Below are 27,128 nucleotides of genomic sequence, written 5' to 3' on the forward strand. Positions count from 1 at the left end.
GAGTTGTTTTCGAGAAATTAACGTTTTAAAAGGTTTCAGGGTGGGCTCGAAAGGGTTTAAAGCCTAAAGATATCAGGACCCCGTTCTGCAGATGATACATTAACATGGGTACACAGACTTGTGGAGGCAAATAAAAAAAAATCATCTTATTGGTTAAGGAAACATTTTTTCCCATCAATCAGCCAATCCAGAAATCTGATTGGCTGGTTGCAACTGAAAAATGATGTTGTGGCAGTGTGCAAAGTTTGGTCCCCGCAGTCGGAAAAACAAGGGAAGGAGCCATAAGGGACTGTACTAGGGTTTGGGCACACTAGTGTGGCCTGAGGTCTCCGGGCCTAGCCTTTGTGAGGCTTTGAAACCAGCCCCTGCAGTGTACAGCCGAAGGCCATGCACAATGCAGGTTGGACACAGGACTTGGCGAGAGACGCCTGGACAAAATGGTAGCCTTAGGGCCCTGATAGATCCGGTGTGAGCAGCCTCTGTGGACCAGGCATAGACTGATGAACTTCCCCGATTCTTTACCAATGTTTAAGGTGGTACTTGGCAGAGCACAAGGCATGGGACAGAAGAGACCATTAAAGGGCCATAATCAAACCTGCCTAGTGAAATGTGTATTCTCAAGACTGAGGAATTCTTGTGCCCAAAAAATGATAACACTATTTGAGATATTGATCCCAGGCTATATGGTATTTCAGAGGGTGTGTCTGACATGGGAAAACCCAAACGCTTGGGTATACTGGCGGAATAAAGGAGGGCAGGTTCCTTGCCCCTGTTGGAAGTTTTTTAAGATGCACATGGCCCTTGCTATATATAGAGCTGCCCAGTTTAGCTCTTCCTCACATGGGGCCTAAGCCCTGGAGACGGAGGGTCATCTAGGACCTGAAGACTGATTTGATTTGGCCCTGTGGAACTGCTTGCATCATTTTGAAAGTCAGTAACAGAATTCCAGTTGCATAATCCCTGGGGACACCCAAGCTACTTTCACGTCGATGTGAGGGGTTTCTGCTTTGACTACCGAGCAGACAGAGGCTGATGTGCTCAAAAATAGAATAACAACATGAACTACATCACCGCAACACACAAGGTGGGAAAAATAATGGAACCAGGATCCTTGCAAGTGGCACTGCACCTGGCCTGGAGCATCTCCCTCACTCTTCCAGTAATCAATCTGACATACGTATGGGGAGACCTCTAGCTGACATAGAGGCAACGCCGTAAGAATTGCCAATAAAATGTACAGGTTCTAAATGCCATTGGGTTCCACAAGAATATTTGGAAAATAAAACTGGCAAAGTGATGATCTCCTTAGAGATCGACAGAAGAAACGTTCTAAATAGGTGCTTTGCATTGGAAAGTTTCTTCTGCCGATCTCTAAGAAGATCACCACTTTGCCAGTTTTATGTTCCAAATATTCTTGTGGTACCCAATGGCATGTGAATCCTCACTGAAAAAATTTGACCAATCACTGATATATTGTGCAAGTAAGCCTTCAACCTCATTAAAAGAGTCTGTTGTTTGGAATATAGAATGGAGGACTCAGAGGACCGTTCTAGAAAGAACACTGTCTGTGAAGTGAGACTGCCTAAGAAGATGGAAGGGTCCAAAACAATCACCTTTTTGGAACAGTGGCTTGCCCAGTTGTTGGCGTCCAATGGCTTTTCAACATTTTATGTTCTTGAACAAGCTAACAAGTGCTGGCTAAGCCCTTCCACGATGGTTGTTATTGATATATTGGGTTCGTGATTTGATTCTTTTAGTACTGACATTACAAATGGTGCACTGGTGAAACGTATTTAGGCCATAAAACAGATCACAACACAACTGGTTTAGTAGCCATTATCAGTAAGAAACTGTCTAGGATTGTGTGCTTTTGCATTCTTTGAGATATGATTCAATCACAAAGGGGTGTCTATGTTAACTGCAACTGACAAACTGTTGGGAAGGACAGAACATGCATCTTAGAACGGGGCAGTTAACGAAGCAATACTAGGATAAAGCTGTCAAAAAAGCTCCCTAAAAAATATCATACACCCATCACTGTTCTCTGAGCATGCTTACATTTTTTATGAATTGGGGGTGGGAAACTCCTATGTGGTCTTACATAAAAGACTGGATAATACCATGTCAACTCATACTTCAAAATCTATCTTCAGTCAAAAACCGTAAGCAGCTGTGAGTCGTTTGCATCAAACATGACATCAATAGTGATGATCTTCGCAAGTGCATCCCCTTTCATTGTGAAATCAATTGTGAAAAGCCATCAAAATGTTATCACTGAAAACAGTGAATCAAATTTTCTTCTGAAATGGACACTATTCCAGGTTTACTCCATTTTATTTAATATTTTACTTAATATCTTAGGGAATATAGCAGTTTGTTGTTGATCTTATACTACCTTGAACCCATTTTAGTAGTCAGTGTCTATAAGCAGGGTAACTTGAAAAACAAAAATGTGCAGCTGGGGCTCTTTTTGCGTAAACAAAGATGTTCCACACATGCCACACATTTTACCCACTGTTGCATAATTTGCAGATTTCGACAAATCTTTCTAGCTCAAACAGATCAACAATTGCTATTATAATGTCCCTCACTCAGTGCATACATATTGACAGACATTTGTGCAGTGTTTAACTAATCACCAATGAATTGCTGGTTGTGCTGTTTGGGTTTTAGGCTGGTACGGCTGATTTGAAACCTTTGCCCAAACAGTATTCATGTCCCCAGTTGATAGACTCTAGATGGGCTTATGCCTACAACATAAAAACATCTTGACATAAAATGAAATTAAACCAGTGTTGGAAAAAAGTATGTGTTGTGTTACGTTTTTAATGCACATTCATATTACACTGCAGACACTTTTCTCAAAATAGCAGTTATTCCAAGAGGGAACTGGGATAGCGGACATTACAGTACTTCCTTTTTAAGGTCTGATAATGTCTGATTTCTTAAATTATAAAGTGCCTCCTCGTCAGATGCTTATATTACAAAGCTCGCAATTAAGTACCAGCCACTGTGCTACCACAATAAAATGGTGGATGGCATACAAAATGGCACCCCTATCTCATTCTGAAGTCTGACTGTCATTGTTTTTTTCTGAGTCAGTGGGAGACCTGAATGTTTCTAAAGATGGTGGTTCCTGCCATCCCGTACTTGCTTCTACCTATAGCATCCATATCGGTGCTTAACGCCACTCTACACTAATCTAGGCCACTCCACTCTAAAACATTTCCCTCCACGCCACTGTATGCCGTCCCACTCTACACCACTACACTCTATGACACTTAACTCCACACCACTCCACGCTACACCACTCTACTCTATGCCTGCGCAACTCCACTCTACTCCACCCCACACCAATCTATGCCACTCCACTCACTCTACTGTACACCACTCTATTCTTGTGCACCCCTCTCCGCACCACTTTACTCTGTCACGCCACTCTACGCCCCTCAACTCTACCCTATACCACTCCACTCTACTCAAAGACACTCTGCGCTACTCTGTCCTACTCTATGCCACTCCGCTCTAATCTACTCCACTCTCCCCTACTCCACTCTCCATCATGCCATTCTACTCCATGGCACTCTACGCCATGCCATTAACTTTTAGCCATGCTGGAGGCTGCTTTACCACATCGCTAAAAGACATTGGCTCAGACAATAGCTAAAGCAAGAGCAATTGGCTTTGCCAAGGCTTGTTTGTGACTGTCCCGTTTACCGTCGCAGCTAATAAAGCAGCACACTACAAACTCATGGGTATGGTCATTGTATTCTATGCAGTGGCACTTTTATTCTTCACCTTTTAACATGTTACTTTATCACGAGGTAATTTCTTAATTTGATCTGTTCTAAAATGCTGGGCTATGAAAGTACATGCAGAGCAGACAAGAACATCTGAAACAGACAGTCCTGAACTGATAGGAAAGCATAGAGTTGCAAGACTAGGCCACGATGCAATTTTGATTGGACACCAACCTTTTTATGTAAGTTATAGACCTGCATAGAGCTCAGGCTGTTGGGGTTCTGCTGACTCTGCAACCATTTTCTGCTGTAGCGTTTTAAACTGCTGTTACAATGTTACTCACTGATGAATAATGCATTTTAACTGCGGAAATATCATTTTCTCTACAGTACTTTGTCATTCGTAACTAAATTGAATAAACAAGTGGGTTTTGCACTGTAGTGAGAGATGTGTTTGACAATTTCTTTCAGTATTTTCCTTCACATCCATTACTCTTGCTTTGCCTTTCTACAGAAAATCCTATTTCCTGTAAGGCGAAGTCATGTGTAGTCTTTTTAACTGCATTTCTACAACCATAATGGCTTCTTGAACTTGCAATCTTGAAACCTGCTTTATTGCACTTTGAACTGATCAAACTCTTTCCATCTGCTGCGCAGTTTTCATGACTAAGTGCTGTGGAAGAGAGAGCCAAGCTAACAGAGGTTTGCTTGATTGTGTGCGCTGCTGGCAAAATAAAAATGTGATAGGCAATATATGGGTCTTTTTTGAGTAATTTGGCCCCAACATTAGGTGACGCTCAAAGGTGCCTTATGGAAGCATTGTTACTAATTCTACCTATGCCTGTACTCTGTGGCTATGCACATACTTAACGTTTTAACATGAATGAGAACATTGGAATGTGGAGCACTCCATTGAAGACAATGGAGTGCTAAGTGCTTCTACGGGCCGGTAAAGGCCCGCAGAGCAACATTCCAATGTTGTTTTCACAAAGGCATCTCGGAGCCCAAGGGGATTTAAACCCCCTCGGACTCCGAGGGGCCTTTGTTTTATTTGTTAGAACATTCTGCCCTCTAGTTGCAAAATGTTCTAAAAGCCTTATAGCCTTTCGTAGCTGGCTATACCGGCTATTAAAGTCCCGCTCCCTTGTTAAAGTGCCACGCCTTCGGCTCGGGCCTTTAACGCTAGAGCGAGCCTTTAATAGCCGGTATAGCCCGCTACGGCGGGCTATAAGGCTATATTAGAGCATTGGAATGTCGAGCGCTCCATTGAAGACATTGGAGTGCTCCAGGCTTCTAATGGCTGGTAGAAGCCCAGAGAGCAACATTCCAATGTATTTTTCATTTCACAGCTGTTGCTGTGAACAAAGGCCTCTAGGAGCCTGAGAGGATTTAAATCCCCTCATGGCTTGAAGAGGCCTTTGTAGGAGGTGGAATCTGACTGCATGGTTACCCCCACTTTTTTCCTGGTGTTTTGCTGGTTTTTGACTAGTCTGACTGGAATCCTGCTAATCAGGACCCCAGTTTATCTGCTTTCTCCCTAAATTGATTGCATGTACTTTAGGTACACTCCAGATTGAATTCTGGGGTACCCTTATAAGTCCTTAGTATATGGTATACTATGTTCCCAGGGCATAGGTACCCTAGAGGCCTCCCAGGGGCTGCAACATGTATTATGCCACCCCTGAGAGACCATTCAAAATGACACCACAGGCCTGCTACAGCAGCCTGTGTAAGGTGGTGCATGCACTCCCTACTTAGATATAGGTTCACTATATCTACCCTATATAACTGCACATCTGAACCCCTAGGGCTGGCCTTATCAATCCTGAAGGCAGGGTGCTGGGTTTTATGTGGGAGAGTGCACCTGCATGAGCAGAGCCCCTCTGCAGTCTTCGGAACCTATTTTCCGGGGTTGTTAGTGATGCAGTTCACCATATATACTTAAGTGCATTATAACCTCGCGGTAAATGCTAACTTTAAAACGGCTACATAGAAACATGTTGTGTTTAGTGTCAAACACCTTGGAATCATACCTCCCCGCCAGTACCTAACGGGGGAGGTATGATTCCACCATCCTAGAGGGACAAATGTGACATGCCGGGCTACCCGGCACCAGCTTTCTTGACCTGGACATCACAAAATAAATGCTACCAGCCACAGACACGAGTCTGCCCTCCTGCTGCTGAGCCAAGCTCGAGCAGGGTAAGGCTTGACAATAGGCTTTCTGTCACAGGGAGGTGTGACCACCTCCCAAACAGGCTTTAGTGTATTGGGGCTGGGTGGGTGCACTCTGCTACAGAAACCAAGTACTTCGACGATCTGCATGACGCTGGACGACTGAAGAATCTCCCTTGAAGTAAAGGAGTTACTCCCCTGCAAGGCAGGCACCTAAATGCATCTGACCAGTTTGCATCTCCCAAGCTCCTGAGGACTCCGAAGATTTCTGCAACACAGGAGGTGGGTTCCCATGGTCCCTGAGGTTGATCTGTGCTCTCAGCTATTCTGAGGCCCGTATCCCACGTGGGGACCGTGCAACCCAAACCCCTGTGCACCGCGTACATTTGCAGCAGAATATGCTTTTTGGCGAACCCTGAGGCTGTGCTTTAGGCTACTTGTAGTCCTGACCCCGAGCAGGAATTGCACCAAAGATTTTTGGCCTACACTCCAAGAGTGTTCCGCTCGGCTGGTATTTTGTGATTCAGCTCGAGGTCCCTTTGCGATCCCTGGTCCGTTGGCCTGTGGGTCCCTGTGATGGTAGCTTTGACTTTCCGTGGGCTTTTCTGGTTGCTCCAGACGTGACCTGACTCTCCATAGCTTGGAGAGTCCCCAGGACCTTGCTGGTCCTCACCGAAGCATCTTTCCTCTTCCCGCGTGGATTGCAGTTGCCAAGGCTTGTTGGTGTCCAATCGGGACACTGACCACCCAGCACACGACACCCTTTGTGGGACAGCTCACCTCCAGACTTTGGTTGTCGTCAACGTCTCCTGGTCCCCGTGGCTGCAGAGTCAAGCTTCACCTCTTCTTACCTGAAACTCCTGATATCGGTGGGCATTCGTCTACCGTGCCCCTGGTCACTGTGAAGTCACCCAGACTCTGTCCCCTCTGCTTTCAGGTTCTTCTCATCTCTGATCCTGGCTTGGATAACACCGGACACTTTTCATCTTCACGGCAGCAGCACTTTTCCGCATTACGCCATTGAAAACTACGAAGGTTTCCGACATCAATGCACCCGGCTCCTCTGGGATAGGTAACACGGGTATCTCTGTACTCTCAAGGGTGCTGGCCTTAGAACCTTCTATGTTTTACTGGGTTTGCTTAAAGTCCTCTCCGAAGTGTCCTTTATCTTTAAAATTCCAACTGTGTCTTTTCCATAGAGATGTATGGAGCTCGCGTCTGAGTTCTCACACTGCACCTGTCCTCCGTGGGTCCCCTGTGTCACTACCGTAGGTGGTTTCTTGGGGTCCCAGCGATTCTACGTGCTCTAGGCACTGTGTCTAGTCAAGTCGTTTTTGTTATACCACTTTCTTAGTATATGGTTCAGTCTGCCCCTGGAGTCCACTGTGTATTGTGCTATTTACTGTCGCTCTAGTGATTTAATAATGTGTGGTTTGTTCTCTAATCTCATAAAGAGGTTAGTAAAGAGTGTTTAGTAATAAATACATATATTTTATATATTCCTTGTCTGGTTCTCCTTTCATTTGGTCATTCAGGAGGTTATAACCTGGTAAACCAAGCTGCTTTACATTCCTTCGAGACTTAGCCTGAAGGCTGCTCTCCATAGCTACCACTAGGATAGCTTTCAATAAAGGTTGTCTTTAACCTAATCATCAATTAGGGTTGTTTGGGCCGGTACAAGGTGCCCACTTTAATTAGTGGTCAGCATATACCAGGCCAACTTCTCCCACCTTTAACAAGGGAGCGGGCCTTCAATGGCCGGTAGAACCCGCAACATTGGGCTCTAAGGCAATAGTGGCCGTTTGTATCAGTGAATTAACGCAAAACAAGACCTGGATAAGGTTGTAGGTCCAGACAAAATGTAATTTATGTCGGCATGATATCTCGGACTCCCCAGCATTTATGTTACGCTTGTATGTGAAATGCCTGAGCTTACGGCAATATGCCATTTCGCGTAATTGATATTTTTCTCAAGTGAAAATTTTACATATTGTTATGGCCTTTCTTGTAATTTCCGCAAAGGAAATTATGTGAAAATTGAGCAGGCCTCCTATGGAACATTTGTACACTGGTAATAGGATCACATTATAAGTGTAGGCTTGCATGCACATATTTCTATTTTTTTCTCCTATTTGGTTATGGTGACAGTTTGTGGGGTTGCTTAATCACTAGGAATCCCCCACACCGAATATTGGTGGCCTCATGAGCACCCCTTGTGCAAATGGAGACCCTCATATGTCTCCCCACAACCCTAGTCAAAATGGAGATCTTCTTCAGAGTCCCATGAGCCTACTACCACTTGGATGGTGACAGCTTTTTCTTAATTTTGTGGTGCCTACGAAAACCCAGACAAGATGCAGCCCATCAGGGGCCCTTCAGGTTAATATATTTTTTTTAATTGTTTAAAGTTGTGCAGAACAGGGTGAGGTGTTTACCACACTGATATATCCCCATTACCTGCGGTTGGGGTACAAACCACTTCTGGTAAAATCCCCTAATCTGAATTTTCAACTTGAAAACAAGGCATAACATGAAGAATCGGTATTTAGCACACCAAATTCCACATTTTGCATTTGTTTCAGGGCTTTTCTGGCTGCTAAAATTCTGCAGGTTTGACATGTCAAAATATATCAGGGGAAAACAGCAGAGTGTAATCATCACACAATCTACAATTCCAATTCCTGTGCAAACCTTTCTACCTATAATTACAAACTCTAGGAAGCATAGACTTACAGTAGGAAACATGTAAATGGTTAAGGAACTTTAGACAAGTACCCGCATTGCAAATACTAGGCCTGGGCGGTGAACTTCGCTCCATTCGCGGAGTTTACAGAGTTTTCTGCACTCCGTACTCCGCGGAGCTAGCGGAGTGCAGAAAACTCTGCTTTGCGATGTGCAGCAGAGTTTTTTCCCCGCTCGCGATCGCGAACGATAGGTTTGCGATCTCTAACGTAAGTTCGCGAGCGCGAGCTGCCGCTCCGGTAGAATTTCTACCCAAGCTGCAGGAATACTAGCACAAACTGCAGTTAGCACTACACTCCGCCACTCACAGAACTTCGCTGAGTTTGTTTGTAACTTCGTGGAGTTTCGCGAAGCAAAACTCTGCGAACTACGCCCAGGCCTAGCAAATACCAAAGAAACTGAGGGGGTTCAGTGGTCAATTCTGATCAAAACGACCACACTGGCCTACCAGTCCACAAGTGAGTCTAGAGTTTCCTAGGCAACATATTAGGTCTTAAAAACGTTTTATACCTTATCCTCCAATATGTTGCAGGCATTTTTGAGAATAACATGTAAAACTGCTTTTAGGCTCTGCTCCTGTGCTGAAAGCAGAGATGTTTTAAGGCATGGGCAAATTGGGATGTGACCCAGGGCTCCAGCCTTTCAGGGGGCCCCCTAATAGAGGCAGCTCTGTTCTGCACAGAGTCTTGCCCTAATGACCTGTACTAATTCCTAAACAGATTATTTTAAATACCATTGTTCCTGTTATGTTATAAGAGACTTACAAAGAGCTCGTTCACCAACGGCTTCTTGGCGCTAAGGGAGACATAATGCAGCACTAGAGGAAAGGGAGCTAGTTATCGTATGCCTGAGAGAACAGCCATGTCTTCAGCTGTTTCCTTAACAGATCATAAGAGGTGGCCATCCTCAACTCCATCGGGAGCGAATTCTAGAACTGAGGAGCTAAAACTCCAAATCGAGAACCTCTAAGTTTCTTGCGTTTGAAGGTGGGGGTGACTGGCAGATTCAAGTGAATAGATCGTAAGTTACGAGTTGGGACGTAACGTAGCATCTTAGATGAAATAAAGGTTGGGCTATTCCTATAAAGAGCTTTAAAGATCGTACATCCCATCTTAAAAAGTCCGCGCATAGCCACTGGTAGCCAAAGGAGGCCTTTCATCAGGGGCCGAATGGGATGCCATCTAGGCTGATGGAAAATCAACCTGGCAGCCTGATTCTGGACTTGTTGGAGGCATCTAAGTTGGTACGCCGGGATGCCTACATAAAGGGAGTTGGAGTAGTCAAGTGCTAATTTTTCTTAATTCTGCGTAGTTGAAAAAACCCAGCAGAGACCACCGAACTGATCTGAGCTTTCATTGATAGATCATTGCTGACCACTATACCCAAACTTTTGGCAGAACTAGCTGGGGGAGGGTTGCCTAGGGAAGATGGCCAAAAGTTGGAGTTCCATGGGTTAGCAAGCCCCTGCGCAAGGATGACACGCAAATTCGTGAAGCGTTCCATATTTTTTTCGGCTGATGCTCTCAAAACTATAGTCTTCGCTTTAATCATCTCCCGCCTTGACTATGGGAATGGCCTGTATGTTGGCATCCCAGCCTATGAAGCCCGCCGTCTTCAGGCCATCCAAAATCAGGCGGCTCGACTTATTCTTCACTTACCCAAATGCTCTCACATCACTCCTGCCCTTAGGTCTCTCCACTGGCTCCCAGTACATTTCAGATCTTCTTTTAAACTTGCTTGCCTGGCCTTCCTGGCCCACCATCGTTCTGCCCCACTGTTCATTAACTCCCTTATCACCTCTCATGCCCCCGCTCGCACTCTTCGTTCCTCATCATTGTCTCTGCTTCACATTCCCCGCTTTCGTAAAACTCGTACCGGGGGCACTCGCTTCTCGGTTCTGGCCCCTCGGCTTTGGAATAGCCTTCCTCTTGTATCCGCTCCATCCCCATCTACCGTCACTTCCGCAAGGCCCTTAAAACTTTTCTTTTTTCCCAGGCTTTTCCCGGCTAGTCCTTTTGGGTTTTCCCTGTGAGCGTGTTTGAGCCCCCAGCGCCAGGAAGCCGCTTTGGCCGCAGTGCGCTCTATTAAATTCCTCTTTTCATTTCATTTCATTTCATTTTCAAGTCCACCAGTGAGGATCAGTTCCGTTTTATCGGGGTTGAGCTTCAGTTAATTTTCATTCATCCACTCACTTATAAAAATCACAGTGTCTTGAAAATGAGACACAGAGGTTGGGTGGAGATTAATGTCGAAGACCAATTGAAGGTCATCCGCATAATTATATGTCACGACTTTCCTGTCCCGGAGAGAGGAAATTAAAGGGAGAAGATAAAGATGAAAAAGAAACGGGGAGAGGGAGGAGCCCTGAGGTACTCCACAAGAAAGTTCCATCTTCTTTGAGAAGAAGTTAGCGAGGCGTACCGATTGAAATCGGTTGCTAAGAAAAGAGGAGAGCCACTTTAGAGCCAGGCCCTGGATCCCGGTGTTGCTGACACGGTCCAGTAGGATGTTATGATCGACCGTGTCAAAAGCAGCTGACAAATCCAGGAGAACCAGGGCCTGGGTGAGCCCTCTATCAACGCCCCCTCTAAGGTCGTCCATGACTGTCAAGATGACTGATTCTGTGGAGTGAGAGACTCGAAAACTGGCCTGGTGGGGGTCCAGAATGTGATACTGTTCAACAAAGGTACTTAATTGAGTTCAGACATATGCCTCTAAAACCTTACCGAGGTAAGGTAATAATGAAATTGGACGGTAGTTGCCAAGAGCAGAAGGGTCAGCACCTGGCTTCTTCAAGATGGGGATAATTTCCACACTTTTAAAGAGGTCAGGAACTATGCCCACTTCAAGTGATTTATTAAGAAGAGAAAGAGGAGGGTCAGGACATTTAGAGAAGACCTCCTGGAGGACATGGGAGGGCAACAGTCCATTGGGGACCCAGAGCCAACTCTTTTAAGTAAGCCTAAAAATGTTTCTAAAGAAATATGGGGAAACAGAGTCAGCAAAGGCGGCAAACCACAGATATTAAAAGTATTTATTGGAGTAGCAGAGGTTGGAATGCTAGCCTTAATGGCAGTGATTTTCTCCATAAAGTATGAATTGAGAGAATCACAGAGAAGTTGTGAAGGGATTAACTTAGGTACAATTCTGTCAGGTTTGGAAAGCTTGCTGACTATTGAAAAGATTTCTTTAGGTTTACTAGCTGAATTTAAGACTTTATTGGAGAAATAATCAGTTTTGGTTTGAAGGATAGAGTTTTTATATTCTTTCAACAGGTTGGTATAGATATTTTTATCAGCTATAAGGTAGTGAAGTCTCCATCTGCGTTCCACTTGTCTCAGTGCCAACTTCTTAATTTTAAGGTCAGCAGAGAACCATCGCTGTGCATCATGAGGTCTAATAGTTTTTGTAAGCTTAAGAGGAGCGACGTGATCACATGCAGATTCAAGCCATAACTTAAGGTTTATAGCCTGAGTGTGGGTTGACTCTGAGGCAAGCAGAGCCGTAGCGGATAGAAGAGAGCAAAAATTATCAATATTGGCGTTTCTCCAATTTCTAGACTTACAGTTTTTGGTCATTTTGGTTTTAGAGGGGTGAACATCAGGGAGAGTAAAAGAAACAAAGTGGTGATCTGACCAAATACACGGATAAATCAAAAGGGTCGGGATTATCAAATTAGCTGTGGGTTCATGCACATGTTGAGTGTAATTCATTCCGGACAAAAGATCAGTCAGTTCAAAAGAGCTGACACTCTCCAATACATCTTCAGGCCAGTAATTAAAATCACCAATGAGAAGAAGTCTAGCGTGAACGATAGCCAAGTGAGAGATCATTTCGCCCAAAGCCTGGGGAAAGGTAGGCATGCAGCAAGGGGGTCTATAAAAAAGAGCGCAAGTAAAAGATGACTGGGGGGATTCCAGTTTAAAGACTAAGCTGTCAACAGAGGGCAAACCCTTAATCTCTAGTATCTTAAACTGATGGTCCTTAAGAATAAAAGCTGCCACCCCACCGCCCACTTTCCCTGGGGGGCGGTTAGTTTGCAGGATGTAATAATTATCTGGCAGAGCTGCCAGAATGTCAGGAGTAGACTCTTCAGTGAGCCAAGTTTCAGTGAGAAGGAGTAAATCAGGCTTTTCTGACTGTAAAAGTTGGAAGATCTCAAGTTGGTGCTTCACCATAGACCATGTGTTCAGGTAAATAACTGAGAGTCCCATTTTTCCTTGACTACTGTGGGTATTAAGGGCATGCAATGTAGTGGGTATGATGAGATTAGGATTGGATAAGACTTCAGGAAAGGTGGCTCTGTGTTTAAAGACACCCGACTCAACTGAACTAAGGCGGATATGGTCAGCAATATCATAGTTCCCATGCAGCTCTCTCAGCTCCGTGGCTGAATATCTTAGAAAAAGGGCAGAATTTCTGGCCCCTGGGCCCGTATGGCCACGGACAGACGCAGACGGGCTTGCTTTTGGTGCGCCGGCGGCGTGCCGGCGGCACGTCCGCTGCACGCGTCCACTGCACGGCCGTGTCCCCATCTAACTATATGCACATCAGGGCTGGCGGCAGGAAGTGAGGGGAGATGCAGGGGGAGGAGTTGCGTCCCCTCCGTTCAATCGGCACAGCAAGCCGTGACGGACCGGGGGACGGCGAACTCACAAGGATGCCCAGTAAGTAGTTAGCAGCAATATCACAAGAGTATAAAAACACAATTAAAACACAATTCCTATTTCAATTTGTTAAAAACAGAGTCGAGGTTAAAATAATTAGCAGGCTTAACCTCACGGCGCTCACTGCTCCTGTAATAATATATTTTTTGTGGGCGATATTGGAGAATATGTTACAGATATTTTGCAGAGAAATGTTGTGTTTATGCAACATCCATACAAAAAGCTTTCTTTTAGATCAAAACAGGACCCACATATAAGAAATGGGAGGGTGTCAGAGATTGATGCAGCAATATTAGTGAGCTACTGCTGTGTTAAAATATTGAAAGCACATATCACTATACCTGAACATTTGATATAAGCATATTTAGAATTTGGACGAGTGTGCATCTTAGTGATCTGGCCAAACAAAGACTGCATGAAAGACCTGAAATAAATCAGGAATTCAGAACTGTTCTCAATAGGGGGCCCGAAGATACGTTTGGCCCAGGGCCCCCAAAATCCTTAAGATGTCCCTGGCTGACAGCACTAAGGGCCCGATGTAGGTAAATATGAAATACCGATTCCTAAATACCGAATTTTACCGATTCGGCATTTAGGAATCGGTATTTCATCTGTAGCTGAAAATTCGGTAAAAAATACCGAATCGGTAATATTAGTTATTACCGAATCGGTAATACCGATTCGGTAATAAGGAATCACCTTCCCATTCATTCCTATGGGCCTGGAGGCCCATAGGAATGAATGGGAAGCCATTCACTATTACCGATTCGGTAAATACCGAATCGGTAATAGGGGGAGCATATTCAAGGGTGGCAGGGTGCCACATTGACACCCTGTTGCACCCCTGAATCGTGCATGTGTGCACATGTGGCACACATACATGCCCTAAGGGCATGTATGTCTGCCACATGGCACCTTGAAAAAGCAAATTATTGCTTTTTTAAAGGTATTCGGTATTTACCACCAACTTGTAGTTGGTGGTAAATAACGAATCCTGAATGCAAAAATGCACTCACTTGAGTGCCTCCTACATAGCTTTTAAGGATTCGGTATCTTACCGATTCCTTAAAATAAGGAATCGGTAAATTACTGAATCCTTAAAACCTGCCTCCTACATTAGAAAGGGCTAAATACCGGTCGGTAACGGGGAAATTACCGATTTTCGGCCGTTACCGACCGGTATTTAGCTACCTACATATGGCCCTAGGTCCTTGGTCACAAGTACAGGTCAAAATTTCGATCCTCATGCAAACTGAAGAAGAGTTCTGAGATAATTATCACACCCTTGCTACATTTAACAGCGGAAGGGCCAGAAAAAAAGACAAATGATGAGGAACCCGCTGAGCTAAACATCTTTCTGCATGTTTGCCTCATTTCCAAGTTGACAACTTGTAATAGGAGGTGTTTGCTAACTTCAGGGGAATACGGCTGTTATTGGCAACTGTTTTAACTGTGATACCATACTTTGGTTAACATCTGCGCACAGCTTTGTCAGAAGTGCCACACAAGTATGATCAGAACCAGTGCTAGGCATGGGCAGTGTGGTCAGCTGCCCAGGGCCACCAGCATTGGGCCCCGCCCCAGTGGTGTGTCCTTTTGTTTCCTTGCTGATCTAACTAAAAGAAAGGTGTCTCCTTGCAATTGTGCCCATGGGAGGGGGCCCCCCTCCCCCGGGCCTCTCAGGGGTGGTGTCCAGAGGCCTATGGGAGGGGAACACTTCCTCTTGTCCCAATTGCAAGGAGACCATTCAGAGACACTGCGAAGCCCCCACAGTTTAAACTTTCAGCCCTCAAGCAATTCTCACACCTTATGCCGGATACGAGCTGTTAAAGGTGCTTGTAGGAGACTGGGTGGAGAAGCTGAGGCCCAGGAGTCGTCTGCACAAAGCAGCTTCGTGAGCTGTGTCACATATGTCAATTAGAGGGGCCCTGCACATTACCTTTTGGCACGGAGCCCCGCAAATCCTAGAACCGGCCCAGAGTATCATAATATAATTAAATTGGTATTGACCTGTTGTACACCAGTTCTATTAATGTCGATGATGTTTTTGAGAAATATCCAAATGCAAATTGTTAGACGAGGGGAGTGTGAGAAGCCTGAAAGGTATCACAGTTAGTTTAACTTAGTACAGTGTGTTCACGTCACAAGTTTGAATTCTGACATGTTTGACTCACTATTTCATTTTTCTGAAGCTACTGAATTGAGGGCCATCAAGGTGTGTAATAGTACCACCTGTTGTGGCAAACGACCCTTCATCATACTGAAAAAGAACCAAGGGGCATATTATCAAGACAGGTGATAAAATTATCGCCGCTTTAGCGGCAGAAAACTGCCGGTGGTTATAGCCCTCAGTGGGACCAGGTTTTCCCACTGAGAGGAGAAAGCCCAAATGATGAAGCATGTCACCTTCTGGTGAGTGAGGGCATTCATCCTTAAAAGGGATTCCTTTCCTTATTAGGGCACTGTTACTCTAGACACAGATTGATTACAGCATTCTTCCTTTCCATGCTCATGTTTTAAGGTTGTTCAGACCCGAGAGGTTATTTGTGTGTTTTCAGGGTAATTGCCAGCCTGGGTGGGGAAGTGCCTTTTCCACCTCATGTTATGCATTCCTGTATATTTGTTTCCTTTTCAGAGATTTATGCTCGGATCTTTTCTCTTTCCACACAGACATTGCAAATGGGCATCAAACATTTCTCTGGACTCTTTGTTATGCTCTGCATTGGATTTGGAGCATCCATTCTCACAACAATCGGGGAGCATATAGTCTACAGGCTGGTCCTGCCAAGAATCAAAAAGAAATCCAAGCTAAAGTACTGGCTACACACAAGTCAGGTAGGTTCAGTGGTTGTTTATAGGCATAATTGGGAAATGCCCTCTTTAATAACAGATTTGCTGTGATGCTGTAAGGAGAACAGTGGCGGCTCCTCCGATGAGGCAGAGGAGCGTCGCCCCACTGTTCATAGAGCAGAGAAAAGGGAAAAAATAAAACGATAATAGCAAGGTTATTGTTTTATTTTTGGTTGCTGCGGGTGGGGTTGGGTTAGGGTGGGGCTGAGGGCTTAGGGTGGGAGGAGGAGAGGACCGTGCACACTAAGTGCGCATGACTGCTTGGCCGGACGTTTTCGGCCGGCCAAGCAGTCATTCGCACTTTGCATGTTCCCCACCAGGCTGTAATGGGCAGTCTGGTGGTGAATATGCACAGGCTCCCTGTCCCGATCAGAGCCCCAATCTACGGGGCTTAGACCAATCACAATTGGCACTGCAGCGCTGTGATTGGCTCAGGGGAGCCTATGTGCCAGGTGCTCCCTGCAGCTCCTTCCGGAGCAGAGATGCAGAGTAGAGACGTGGCCATCGGAAAATTTAAGTGTTTTTTTGTTTTTATATAGCCCCACCCCGCCACCCCACCCCTGTTCCCTACCAGCCACAACTGAAGGACTTCTAGGGTCTTCTGGCACTTATCCAGTTTTTTGGAGACCAATCTCTGCTTGGACATGTCTCAATTTGGCTTCAGACCTGCACACGGCACGGAGTCTGCCCTGGTGACCGCCTTAGACGATCTTCGTTCGCGGGCCGACACTGGTCGAGCAGCCTTTTTAGTGCTGCTCGACATGTCGGCCGCATTCGACACGGTCAACCACGACATCTTGGTCAGAAGACTTGAGGATGCAGGGGTGAAGGGCTTGGCCCGTGACTGGCTGGTTTCCTATCTGGGTGATAGGCAGCAGGTAGTGGCCCTGCCACCTTTCCAGTCGGAGATCAAAGCAGTTAAGCAGGGTGTTCCGCAAGGGTCTGCCATCAGCCCTATTTTGTTCAACCTCTACCTTTGCCCTCTAGTGAGTCTGATTAAATCATTCGGCATCTCGGTTATTAACTATGCCGATGATACACAGCTCATTTTCTCCATCGAGGGCAAAGATGCGGTGCCTTTGGAGACCTTCCATCAGTGTATGGCGTCAACTGCGGAATGGTTGAGGCAGAACTCTCTGCAGTTCAACGGCTCCAAAACAGAGGTATTACACTGCTCGTTGGATCGGGTCCCCCGGCCGCTGCCTCCTGACTTTTGGCCCGCCTCTTTTTCGGATGCTCCTTTGGCAGCAGCCTCTGCCAGGAATCTGGGTGTAGTGCTTGGGCCCAATCTTCAACTGGACCTTTTTGTAAATAAAACTGTAGCCACTTGTATGATGCTGCTCCGTATGCTGTGGAAGATCTTGCCGTTGCTGCCAACCTATGTTCGGCCAGAAGTAGTGCGTTGCACCATACTGAGTAGGTTGGATTACTGCAACGCACTGCTTCTGGGAGCCCCAGCCAATTTGGTGGCTAAATTGCAACGTGTGCAGAATATGGCGGCCAAGTTGGCCTTGTCCCGGCGCCGTTCCGACTCTTCTTCCAGGGCACTAGCCGATCTCCATTGGCTACCTGTCCCGCAACGAGTTATCTTTAAAGCACTTTGCTTAGTGTTCAGAGGATTACATGGACAAGGACCGGTTCCGTTGCAAGAACTGTTCCAGTGGTATGTACACACTCGCTCCCTTCGGTCGCTCTCAGCACATTTTGTGGTAATCCCTAAGGTAATGAGAGCTCGGATGGGTGGGCGAGCTTTTGGATTTGTGGCCGCTAAACAATGGAATACTCTCCCCTTGTCGCTAAGAAGCTCCGGAGACGTTTTCTCTTTTAAGAGGGAACTCAAAACATTTCTCTTCCCTAGGTCTGATTAAATCTCTTCAACTACTCTGTGTGGTGTTGGTATAATTGTATGAAGCGCCAGGATACCCTTCGGGTGACAGTCTGCGCTATACAAGTACGCCATACATACATACATAAAAGATTTCAAAAGGTATTGTGTTGCCCTTGCGTCACACATGGTGTTGCAAGGGCAATGTAATACCTAAGAGAGATTTACCATTGGTAAATCTGGAGCAATACAAGACACTGCAAGTCGCTGCCTTGTGCTACTCTGCCCTAGGAAGGGCAACTCCCACGCTCCACCCATGGATTTTGGCTCATTACCAGATTTACCAACACTGGTGAACCTGGGAATGCGTCAAAATGCTACTCCTCCCCAGGAGAGGCATAGCAAAGAGAAATATCTTAATTTCTCCTTGTTGTTTCCTCTTTCTAAGTGTGTTGCATTCTGCAGCACAGTTGTAACGAGGAAACAAGCTCGGAGGATTGTTTTTGTGAAGAAAGGTGTTCCTTCCTGCACAACAACAGTCCTGTCTGCAACTTAGGCACCCATGCACCTTGGCGCAAGGTGCCTTTGTTGGCGACAGGCAGCAGATTGTGCCCAAGAGCAGGAATGCGCCATATCTTGGAAATGTAGCACATTCCTGCCCTCTCCCTTACACGCAGCGCCGCAAGTTGTCTCGCTGCGCCGCATGAATGAGTGATAAACCTGTCCCTTAGTTCCTATGCTGTTATGTTGTATTGAGTGTTTGAGGAGAGATTGTTGCAAGGCAGGGTTTGATTGCAAAGTTAATAGAGCATATGTCATAGGATAGCCAATGAGAGAACTGTTGGGTGTTGTGTATTAGGGCCAGAAGGGTGTTATTGCCTTGTTACTGCCGATAGGTATTCTGTGTTGTGTAAAAGTATCAGACTGGTCAGTAGCACTTTTCTGAGTTAATAAACCTTATTAGGAGAAGGGTCCCACAGTCTATAAACAAGTCAGACGATGTGGTGGAGTCACATCTCAGTTCAGCGAAACTATCACCAGGAAAAGATAGGGTGCAGGGTTCCCAACTCCTGGAAACCGGGGGCGGGAACTCCAGGCCATACGGTAATTCTGCTCCTCCTGAATCAGGGCCTAAGTGTTGGTTTATTTTTTTATGTTTTAATGTAACCACATCAGCACCTAGAGTAAAATAAATCCTTATGCATCTAGGATGCTGTTGGCATGGTCTGATTTGCATGAAATTGTTTTTGGGGTGGTGCTCCCGCAAAAGAAATTAGAAACAATGTAGCTGCTCGCTGAATAATTGCATATCCCAGAAAGCTGTTTGTCAATCTGGCACGTGCAGATTGGATATCATTAATAATGCACGGCCCCTGCCACCCATCGGGCAAAGTTCAGCAGGAGTTATGCAAGATTGCTTGCCTCTTTCTCGAAGGCTGCCTCACGCTCTTAACCGTGTCACTGTAATTACAGCAACTCGGAGAACAAAATTGATTCCGGAAAGTACTGTAATTCTGCTAATTAAATAGAGTACTTAATTTCTATTCGACCTGCACCACCTGTCAAAACGATAAGTAACCCGCTCTCTCTAACTCCGGCATCCTTTGAGGTACCGGCTGCACGTTTTTATTTGTGTTGATAATGTACTTCCGTTTTGAAACTAGTGAATTAAACTTTCTTTAAGTAGAAATGACCTTTTACACGAACCCAGCTCAAAAGATGGCATATTGATAATTGCTAACATTTAGAAATAATAAATGGCAAAAGGCCAGGAAATGGATATTTGTAAGTATTTCATTTAGTGAAGAGGACGTAGGTACTTATTTACAATTGGGCGGACAGGATGCGCGTCAAAAACGTGAACTAAATCCTGATTGCCCTATTGCAAGAGCTAGGTTATAATCAGTGCTTAATTTGAGCCGGTGGTTGCAGGTGGGGCACATTGGCATGCTTTTTTGGGCATGTCTCGACCATAGGCTGAGTAGTCACAACTTATCATTCTGCTAATACAATCTGTACTTAAAGTACGATTGCCATCAAGCTATTTTTATGACAATCAAGCAATCAATCAGGTGTTTGTGAAGCGCGCTGCGGGGTGGGGGGGTCGCAGGTTCCAGTCCATCAGGAGGGGCTCTGTCGAAGAGCCAGGTTTTAAAGTTTCCTGCGAAGATGGGGAGCGATGTAGTCTGTCTGAGGTGGAGTGGAAGGTCGTTCCAGGCTCTGGTCGAGCAGAAGAAAAAGGAGCGGCCTCCCAATCTGATCTTTCTGGTGCGGGGGACGACGACGTAGGAGAGCTGGGCTGATCGTAGGGTCCTTTCTGGTGCGTGGAATTTGAGTCAGCTGTTCAGGTATGCTGGTCCGGTGTCGTGGAGGGCCTTGTAAGCGTGGGTTAGCATCTTGAAGGTGACTCTAGCTTCGATGGGGAGCCAGTGGAGTGTGCGCAGGTGCTAGGAGATGTGGCAGTGTCTTGGCAGGTTGAGGACCAGTCTTGCAGCGGCGTTTTGGATGTTCTGTAGCTTGCGGGCGAGGTTTTTACTTATTCCGGCATAGAGTGCATTGCCGTAGTCGAGCCTGCTGGTGACCAGGGCGTGAGTGACGGTCTTTCTGTGTTCGAGGGGGATCCATTTGAAGGTCTTACGTAGGAGGCGGAGGGTGTGGAAGCAGGAGGACGAGACCGAGTTGATCTGGCGGTCCATTTTGAGCTCTGAGTCCAGGATGATTCCCAGGTTGTGTGCGTGGTCTGTAGGAGTGGGCGGGCTTCCAAGGGCGGGGGGCCACCATATGTCGTTCAAGGCATCAGGGTTTGGGCCAATGATGAGTACTTCCATTTTGTTAGTGATTAGTTGTAGGCAGCTGTTTTTCATCCATTTGGCGACGGCTTCTATGCCTTCTCGAAAGTTGTGTCTGGCGGTGTTGGGTTCGTTGGATAGGGAGAGGATGAGTTGGGTGTTGTCTGCGTATGACAAAATGTTGAGTCCGTAGGTTCTGACGATGGGGCGAGCGGAGCCATGTAGACGTTGAAGAGCGTAGGGCTGAGGGAGGACCCATCGAGGACTCCGCAGGTGATAGGTGTAGGGGCCGAGAGGAAAGGGGGGAAGTCTGACACGCTGCGTTCTGCCGGAGATGAAGGAGCAGATCCAGTCAAGGGCCTTCTCTTGGATCCCTGCGTCATGGAGTCTGCGTATTAGGGTGCGGTGAGAGACTATGTCGAACGCCGCTGAGAGGTCGAGGAGGATGAGGGCTGCTGTTTCTCTTTGTACAGTAGGGTACGGATGTCGTCTGTTGCTGCGAGGAGGGCGGTTTCCGTACTGTGTTTTTTTCTGAAGTCGGATTGGGAGGAGTCGAGGATGTTGTTCTCTTCAATGAATGTGGCAAGTTGGCTGTTGATGGCTTTCTCAATGACTTTCGCTGGGAACGGGAGCAGGGAGATGGGTCTGTAGTTTTTGAGGTCGGTGGGGTCCGCCGAGGGTTTCTTCGGGAGGGGGTTGATCTCAGCGTGTTTCTAGTCGTCAGGGAACGAGGCAGTTGCCAGGGAGCGGTTGATGGTGTGGCAGAGTATGGGTGTGATGGTGTCGGCGGCTCTGTTGAAAATGTGGTGGGGCAGGGGTCCGTGGGGGCCCGGAGTAGATTGACTTCATCATCTTCAGTGTGTCTTCGGTGGTGAGGGCTGTCCAGTTGTCGATCACTGGCGTCAGGGTGTCAGAGGTGGTTGGTGAGGGTTCAGTGTGTTGGTTGTCTTCATCGAAGTTGTCGTAGATGCTCTTGATTTTGTGGTGGAAAAAGGTGCTGAGTTTGTCACAGAGATCTTGTGAGGGAGGGATGTCGGTGGACTCGCTGGTGGATTGGGCGAACTCCATGATGATGTTGAAGAGTTCTTTGCTTTTGTGTGCATGAGTGGAGATTCTGTCTTCAATCGCTTTTTTCCTCGTTTTCCTGATGAGTTTATGGCGGGCATTGGTGGCGGCTCTGAAGTTGTTGTGGGCTTCTGTGGATTTGGTGTTCCTCCAGGCCTTCTAGAGGCGGCGGCAAGTGCGTCTGGACTCTCAAAGTTCGGTGGTGAACCATCTAGCTTTCTTGCCGTGGTTGTTGTTGTTTTTCTTGAGGGGGCTATGGTGTTGGCGCTGCCAGAGATCCATCTGTGCAGGGTTTGGGCTGCGGTGTTGGGGTCGTTGTTTTCCACGATGGTTGGGGTGGAGTTGATGAGTGACCAGGTTAGCTGGTCATCTGTGATTCTGGTCCAGTTTCTTCGTGGGAGCAGGTGCTGGTGTCTGTGGATGGTGGGTTTTCTGAAGGTGAAATGGACGCATCGATGGTCAGTCCATGGGAGTTCGGTGGTGTGGCTGAATGTGATGGAGTTTCCTGTTGTGAAGTGGGGGTCAAGGGTGTGTCCTGCTGAGTGTGTGGGTTCGGTCACGATCTGGTGGCATCCAATGTTGTGGAGGTTGTCCAGGAGGGATGTGGTGCTGGGGTCCAGTTGGTTGTTGAGGTGGAAGTTGAGGTCTCCCAGTAGGGTGTAGTTGGTGGACGCAATGGCATGCAGGGATATGATGTCCGTGATGGAGTTGGCGAAATGTCCGCGGGGTCCAGGGGGTCGGTAGATTAGGGTTCCTCGGAGGGTGGAGGTAGGGCTGGCCAGTATCTTGAAGTGAAGGTGTTCCATCAGGTCTGTGGGCTCATCGGGGAGCGTGCTTAGGTGGAGGGTGGATTTGTGGATGATGGTGATTCCTCTTCCAGGGCGGGTGGGGCGGTCCTTCCTGGGGAATGGCAATGGCGACGTCCGGTCCCGAGGTGGTGTTGGTCCAGGTTTTGGTAAAGAATGCTACGTCCGGGGTGGTGCTGTCGAGGAGGTCCCAGATTTCGTTGGTGTGTTTGTGGAGGGATCGGACGTTGAGGAGGATGCATTGCAGGGTCTTCGGTTTGGTTGTGTTCTTGCGGGCGAGTTGCGCCGGGTCCGTGGTCTTGGCGGTGCTGCAGGTGTGCTGGCAGCGGTGACAGCTGAAGGTTCCGTGGGTGTTGGCTGGTAATGCCAGCTTGCAGTTGTTGTTGTGGCCTGGGTTGAGAGCGTGGAGTGCCGCTGGGTCGTAGCATTGGCGGTGCAGAGATCCAGGGATCCTGGCGCTGGTCGCAGTTGGGTCGCGGACGGGCGCAGGCCGGCTTGCCTTTGGCGCGGCCGCGCAGTGGCCACTATTAAGTAGGGGTCGGGGAGGGCTGGACAGCTGGGAGGCGGGAGCGGGGAGGGGAGCTGGATTGGGCCGGTCGCACTGGTCGTGCTGGGGGGGAGGGGCCGCGGGGGCAGCAGCGGCGGGGGAAAATGGGCTGAAAAAGGCAAAAGGAAAAAGGCAAAAAGAGAGAGAAAAGAGCAAATAAGGCAGCAAAAGTGCAAGAAAGAGTGGAGGAAAGACACAGAGGAAACAGAAGGAGAGTGAAAGGGGGAGATTGAGATTAGGGTAAAAAACGAGTGAAAAACGGAGAAAAGACGCAGAAGGAGAGTGAAGGGGGGAGCTTGAAATGAGGGGAAAACGACAGAAAATGGAGGAAAGACCCAGAAAGAGAGTGAAGGGGAGAGATAGAAGTGAGGGGAAAAAACACGTGACAAAGGAGAGAAAAAGCGGAGCGAGAGAATGGAGACAGAGGTCCACTGAACCACCAGGGATGAGGCACAGGTGAAACCTGCGGGTAGAGGAGGGCCTCGAACACTAACACTCGAGAGTGCAGGGGCTATGGGGAAGGCCTCACTTAATGGTGGAGCTGCGAGGGAGGGAGAGCAATTTCACTGACAATGAGTCAGTGGTCTTGCCCGCCTGTCCCCTCAGCGGCCACCATTAAGAAGAGGTCGGGGAGGGCTGGACAGCTGGGAGGTGGGAGCGGGGAGGGAAGCTGGATTAGGCTGGTCGCACTGGTCGTGCTGGGGGGGAGGGGCCGTGGGGGCAGCAGCGGCGGTGAAAAAAGGGCTGAAAAAGGCAAAAGGCACTTCCACTGACAATGAGTCAGTAAAAATTAATTGAAAACCGTGCACAATCGGTTGCAGGTTCCAATCCATGTGCCTCCCATTCTGGTCGCCGGTCTGTTTCCTTTCCAGGATAGTAGAGCACCCTCAAATGTGACATATTCTTCTAGGTCAGGATTCCAGTTTCTTTTTTGACAACGTGAAGAACCTTATTAACCTACGTTAGGTGTTGCAACCACTCACTGATCATCATTGGTAGAACTGGTCTCAATAGTGTTGCCTTAGGCTGTCTGTAGGTTGTGTGATGGGGGTGGGGCTTTGTTGCCACTGTCATTAGATATCCCTTGAGGAACTCTTTTGAGGTTATGGTCATCAAGCATTTCTTGCTGATGTGGGCTCATGGAGTCCTTTAGAGAACCTGTCAGTGTTAGGGCTCTAACTTTCTGCATTTATCCATTCTTATCAATAGCACTGTTGCATTTATACTCCTTGGGGAATGCATTTCTGTCTTTGGAGAACTCTGTGTGAAGGGTTCATGGTACCTGCTTGCACAGCGTGCGGGCGATAATGTTGTGATCACTGGAAATCTTTGGAGATCTCTTAAGGAAGGGTACATGATACATGCTTGTACTGCGTGCGGGCGATGATGTGGTGATCATTGGAGATCTTTGGAGATCTCTTATGAAAGGGTACATGATACATGCTTGTACTGTGTGCGAGCGATGATGTGGTGATCATTGGAGATCCCTTATGGAAGGCTTCATGATACATCCTTGCACAGCGTGCTGGCCATGATGTGGTGATCGTAGAGCGCCTGGTTTGGATATGGCTCAACGACTTGAGCTGCCCGCAGATGCTCCTTCACCATAGCTAGGGGTGCTTTGTGCTTACAGGTGGATGATTCTTAAGTTTGGTGACTCTACTGTTGCATGGGCAGTTGGGCTGACTGATGAAATGGCACTTGCTAGTGTACCAGGCAGTGTGTCCTCCTGTCCTTCTGCAGCTGTAGGGAGGTGTTTGCAAGGGTTTCACCTGGCAGGTGCAGTGCTGGTGTGAATATTGGCTGGTAGAGCATGGTCATAATCTGTAGGTGAAAACCATGCTAAAAATCCACCTGAAAAGGGGAAAGATCTAAAAATGCAAGGAATCAGACAACATTAATATTTTTCTAAATTCCACAGTAGTTGTGCTGTACTATTACATATTGCCAACATGTTTTGCCATTCACTGTTATTCTCTTGTAGGCAGGTGTGCATGCTATCATGACAGTAAGAGTGACCAGACTGCACACAGTAATATTTCACAAACACTGTGGCATGGATGTGGCTGTATCATCTTTTAAACTGCATTTGGATGTCCTTGTGCTGCCTATTGTAGGTATTTGTATGTGGCACATCAGATCATGCCAAATGTGGCGAGTTTGTCCTTTGATGCTTTTATTTAGTAAGAGGTGAGTGGGCACAGTGTTTTGGTAATGCATGCTGCTAGCATAAAAGGTTCTACATCGTCATCTGCAGCAGGTGTCCACGATATTTTTTGCTTTTGCCCCTAGAATTCCACCTGTTTATTTAAATTTGTGGCAACAGTATCAGTGGCTGCTACCTATCTCCCAAATGATCGAGTGGTGCTTTAGGGTCGCCCCTTGGGTGAGCCATTGAGGTGTATCCTGCCCATTGACCTATTTGGTAGTCACCCATATTACTCTTGGACCAAACCGTGGCTGGTGACATCAGAGTAAAAGATTTGGAGTATCTAAGGCATCAAGTGAAGCTGTCGACTATCTTTCCAAGGTAAACTGAAATCCTAAGTGTATATATATATATATATATATATATATATATATATATATATATATATATATATATATATATATATATATATATGTATATATATATTCACTGAAAAAACCATAGGTTTCACACATGTTATAGTTAGCGGAAATTTTACTGATAAAAAACCAATGAAATTCCCCCGTTATAGTTAGTGCAGGCAACTATAACTAACGCGACCGCAATCCTCTGCTGATGCTAATACTGTATTTAGACACTTATTTACCCATGTCTTCTTCCATACATTTTTAGCTATTTTTTTTTCATAAAGACACATATGTCATCAGCAGAAGATTGCGGTCGCGTGAGTTATAGTTGCCTGCACTAACTATAACGGGGGAATTTCATTGGTTTTTTATCAGTAAAATTTCCGCTAACTATAACATGTGTGAAACCTATGGTTTTTTCAGTGAATTTGCAAGGTTTTTTAAATGCTAATTCCTAACTATAACGTGTGTGAAACCTATGGTTTTTTCAGTGAATTTGTACGTTTTTTTAAATGCTAAGTTACTTTACGCCATTCGTGGCGTGCGCGCCCACTTAACGCAATTCGTTCCGTGCGCGCACGGTGCGCTTCGCGCACCGCGCGCCCACTTTACGCAGTTAGTGCCGTGCACGCACGGTGGGCACGCGGTGCGCTACGCGCACCGCGTGCCCACGTTACGCTAGATGGGCCATGTACGCACGATGCGCTTCGCGCACCGTGCGCACATGGAGGACATATGATGCACTTCGTTTTGAAAGGTAATATTTAAATTTTTCGTAATTTTTATAAGCCATGCACAAATGGTGCCCTTCGGGCACCATTTGCACACAGGGTGGAGAGAGTGTGGATAATTTTTTCTTTTATTATTTTTGTATAAAATATTGTGGTTTTTCACACCTCTAATAAGCCCTGCACATTTGGGGGCCAGCGGCCACCAAAAGCACAGGGGGTGGGGAGAGTGTGGATAGTGTTTTTTTTATTACATTTTTTACCGTACGCGTACGGTAAGCGTAATCGGCGAAATTAGCGAAAAAATAAAAATTCAATTTTTGGCCTTGGGGGGTCTATGGGGACTCCCTCAACATGGCTATGTGTGTGGGAGCTGCCTAAACAGCCCCTTTACATGTTTATTGGTTTTATTTAACAACCTAACTCTCAGTGCGAGAGATAAAATGGCGGCCGCCGCTTCCTGGTTTCGGCCGATTCGAATGTTTACTAAGATCTAAGAGCCAATCAGAATCGCGCTCGCGCACGCCACCGTACGCGTACGGTAAGCTTACGGTAAGCGTACCGTAAGCTGGCTCAGATATATATATTGATTTAAAGGCTATTTTCTCAAAATCTACTGAACAGATTTACACCAAACC

General features: G+C 46.7%; 1 protein-coding gene and 1 pseudogene across 1 annotated transcript in view; both read left to right on the forward strand.

The window, feature by feature from the left end:
* Positions 1 to 27,128, forward strand: part of GRIN3A (glutamate ionotropic receptor NMDA type subunit 3A) — a 567,581-nt gene that overhangs the window by 457,629 nt on the left and 82,824 nt on the right. Inside the window, exon 7 of the mRNA XM_085641297.1 lies at positions 15,995 to 16,159. Coding sequence (XP_085497423.1) covers positions 15,995 to 16,159 — 165 coding nt within the window. The remainder of the gene's footprint in view (positions 1 to 15,994; positions 16,160 to 27,128) is intronic.
* Positions 10,108 to 10,166, forward strand: LOC146862103 (U6 spliceosomal RNA; annotated as a pseudogene).

The sequence above is a fragment of the Triturus cristatus genome, chromosome 2_2 (genome assembly GCF_964204655.1).
Source record: "Triturus cristatus chromosome 2_2, aTriCri1.1, whole genome shotgun sequence".
Taxonomy (NCBI): Eukaryota; Metazoa; Chordata; class Amphibia; order Caudata; family Salamandridae; genus Triturus; species Triturus cristatus.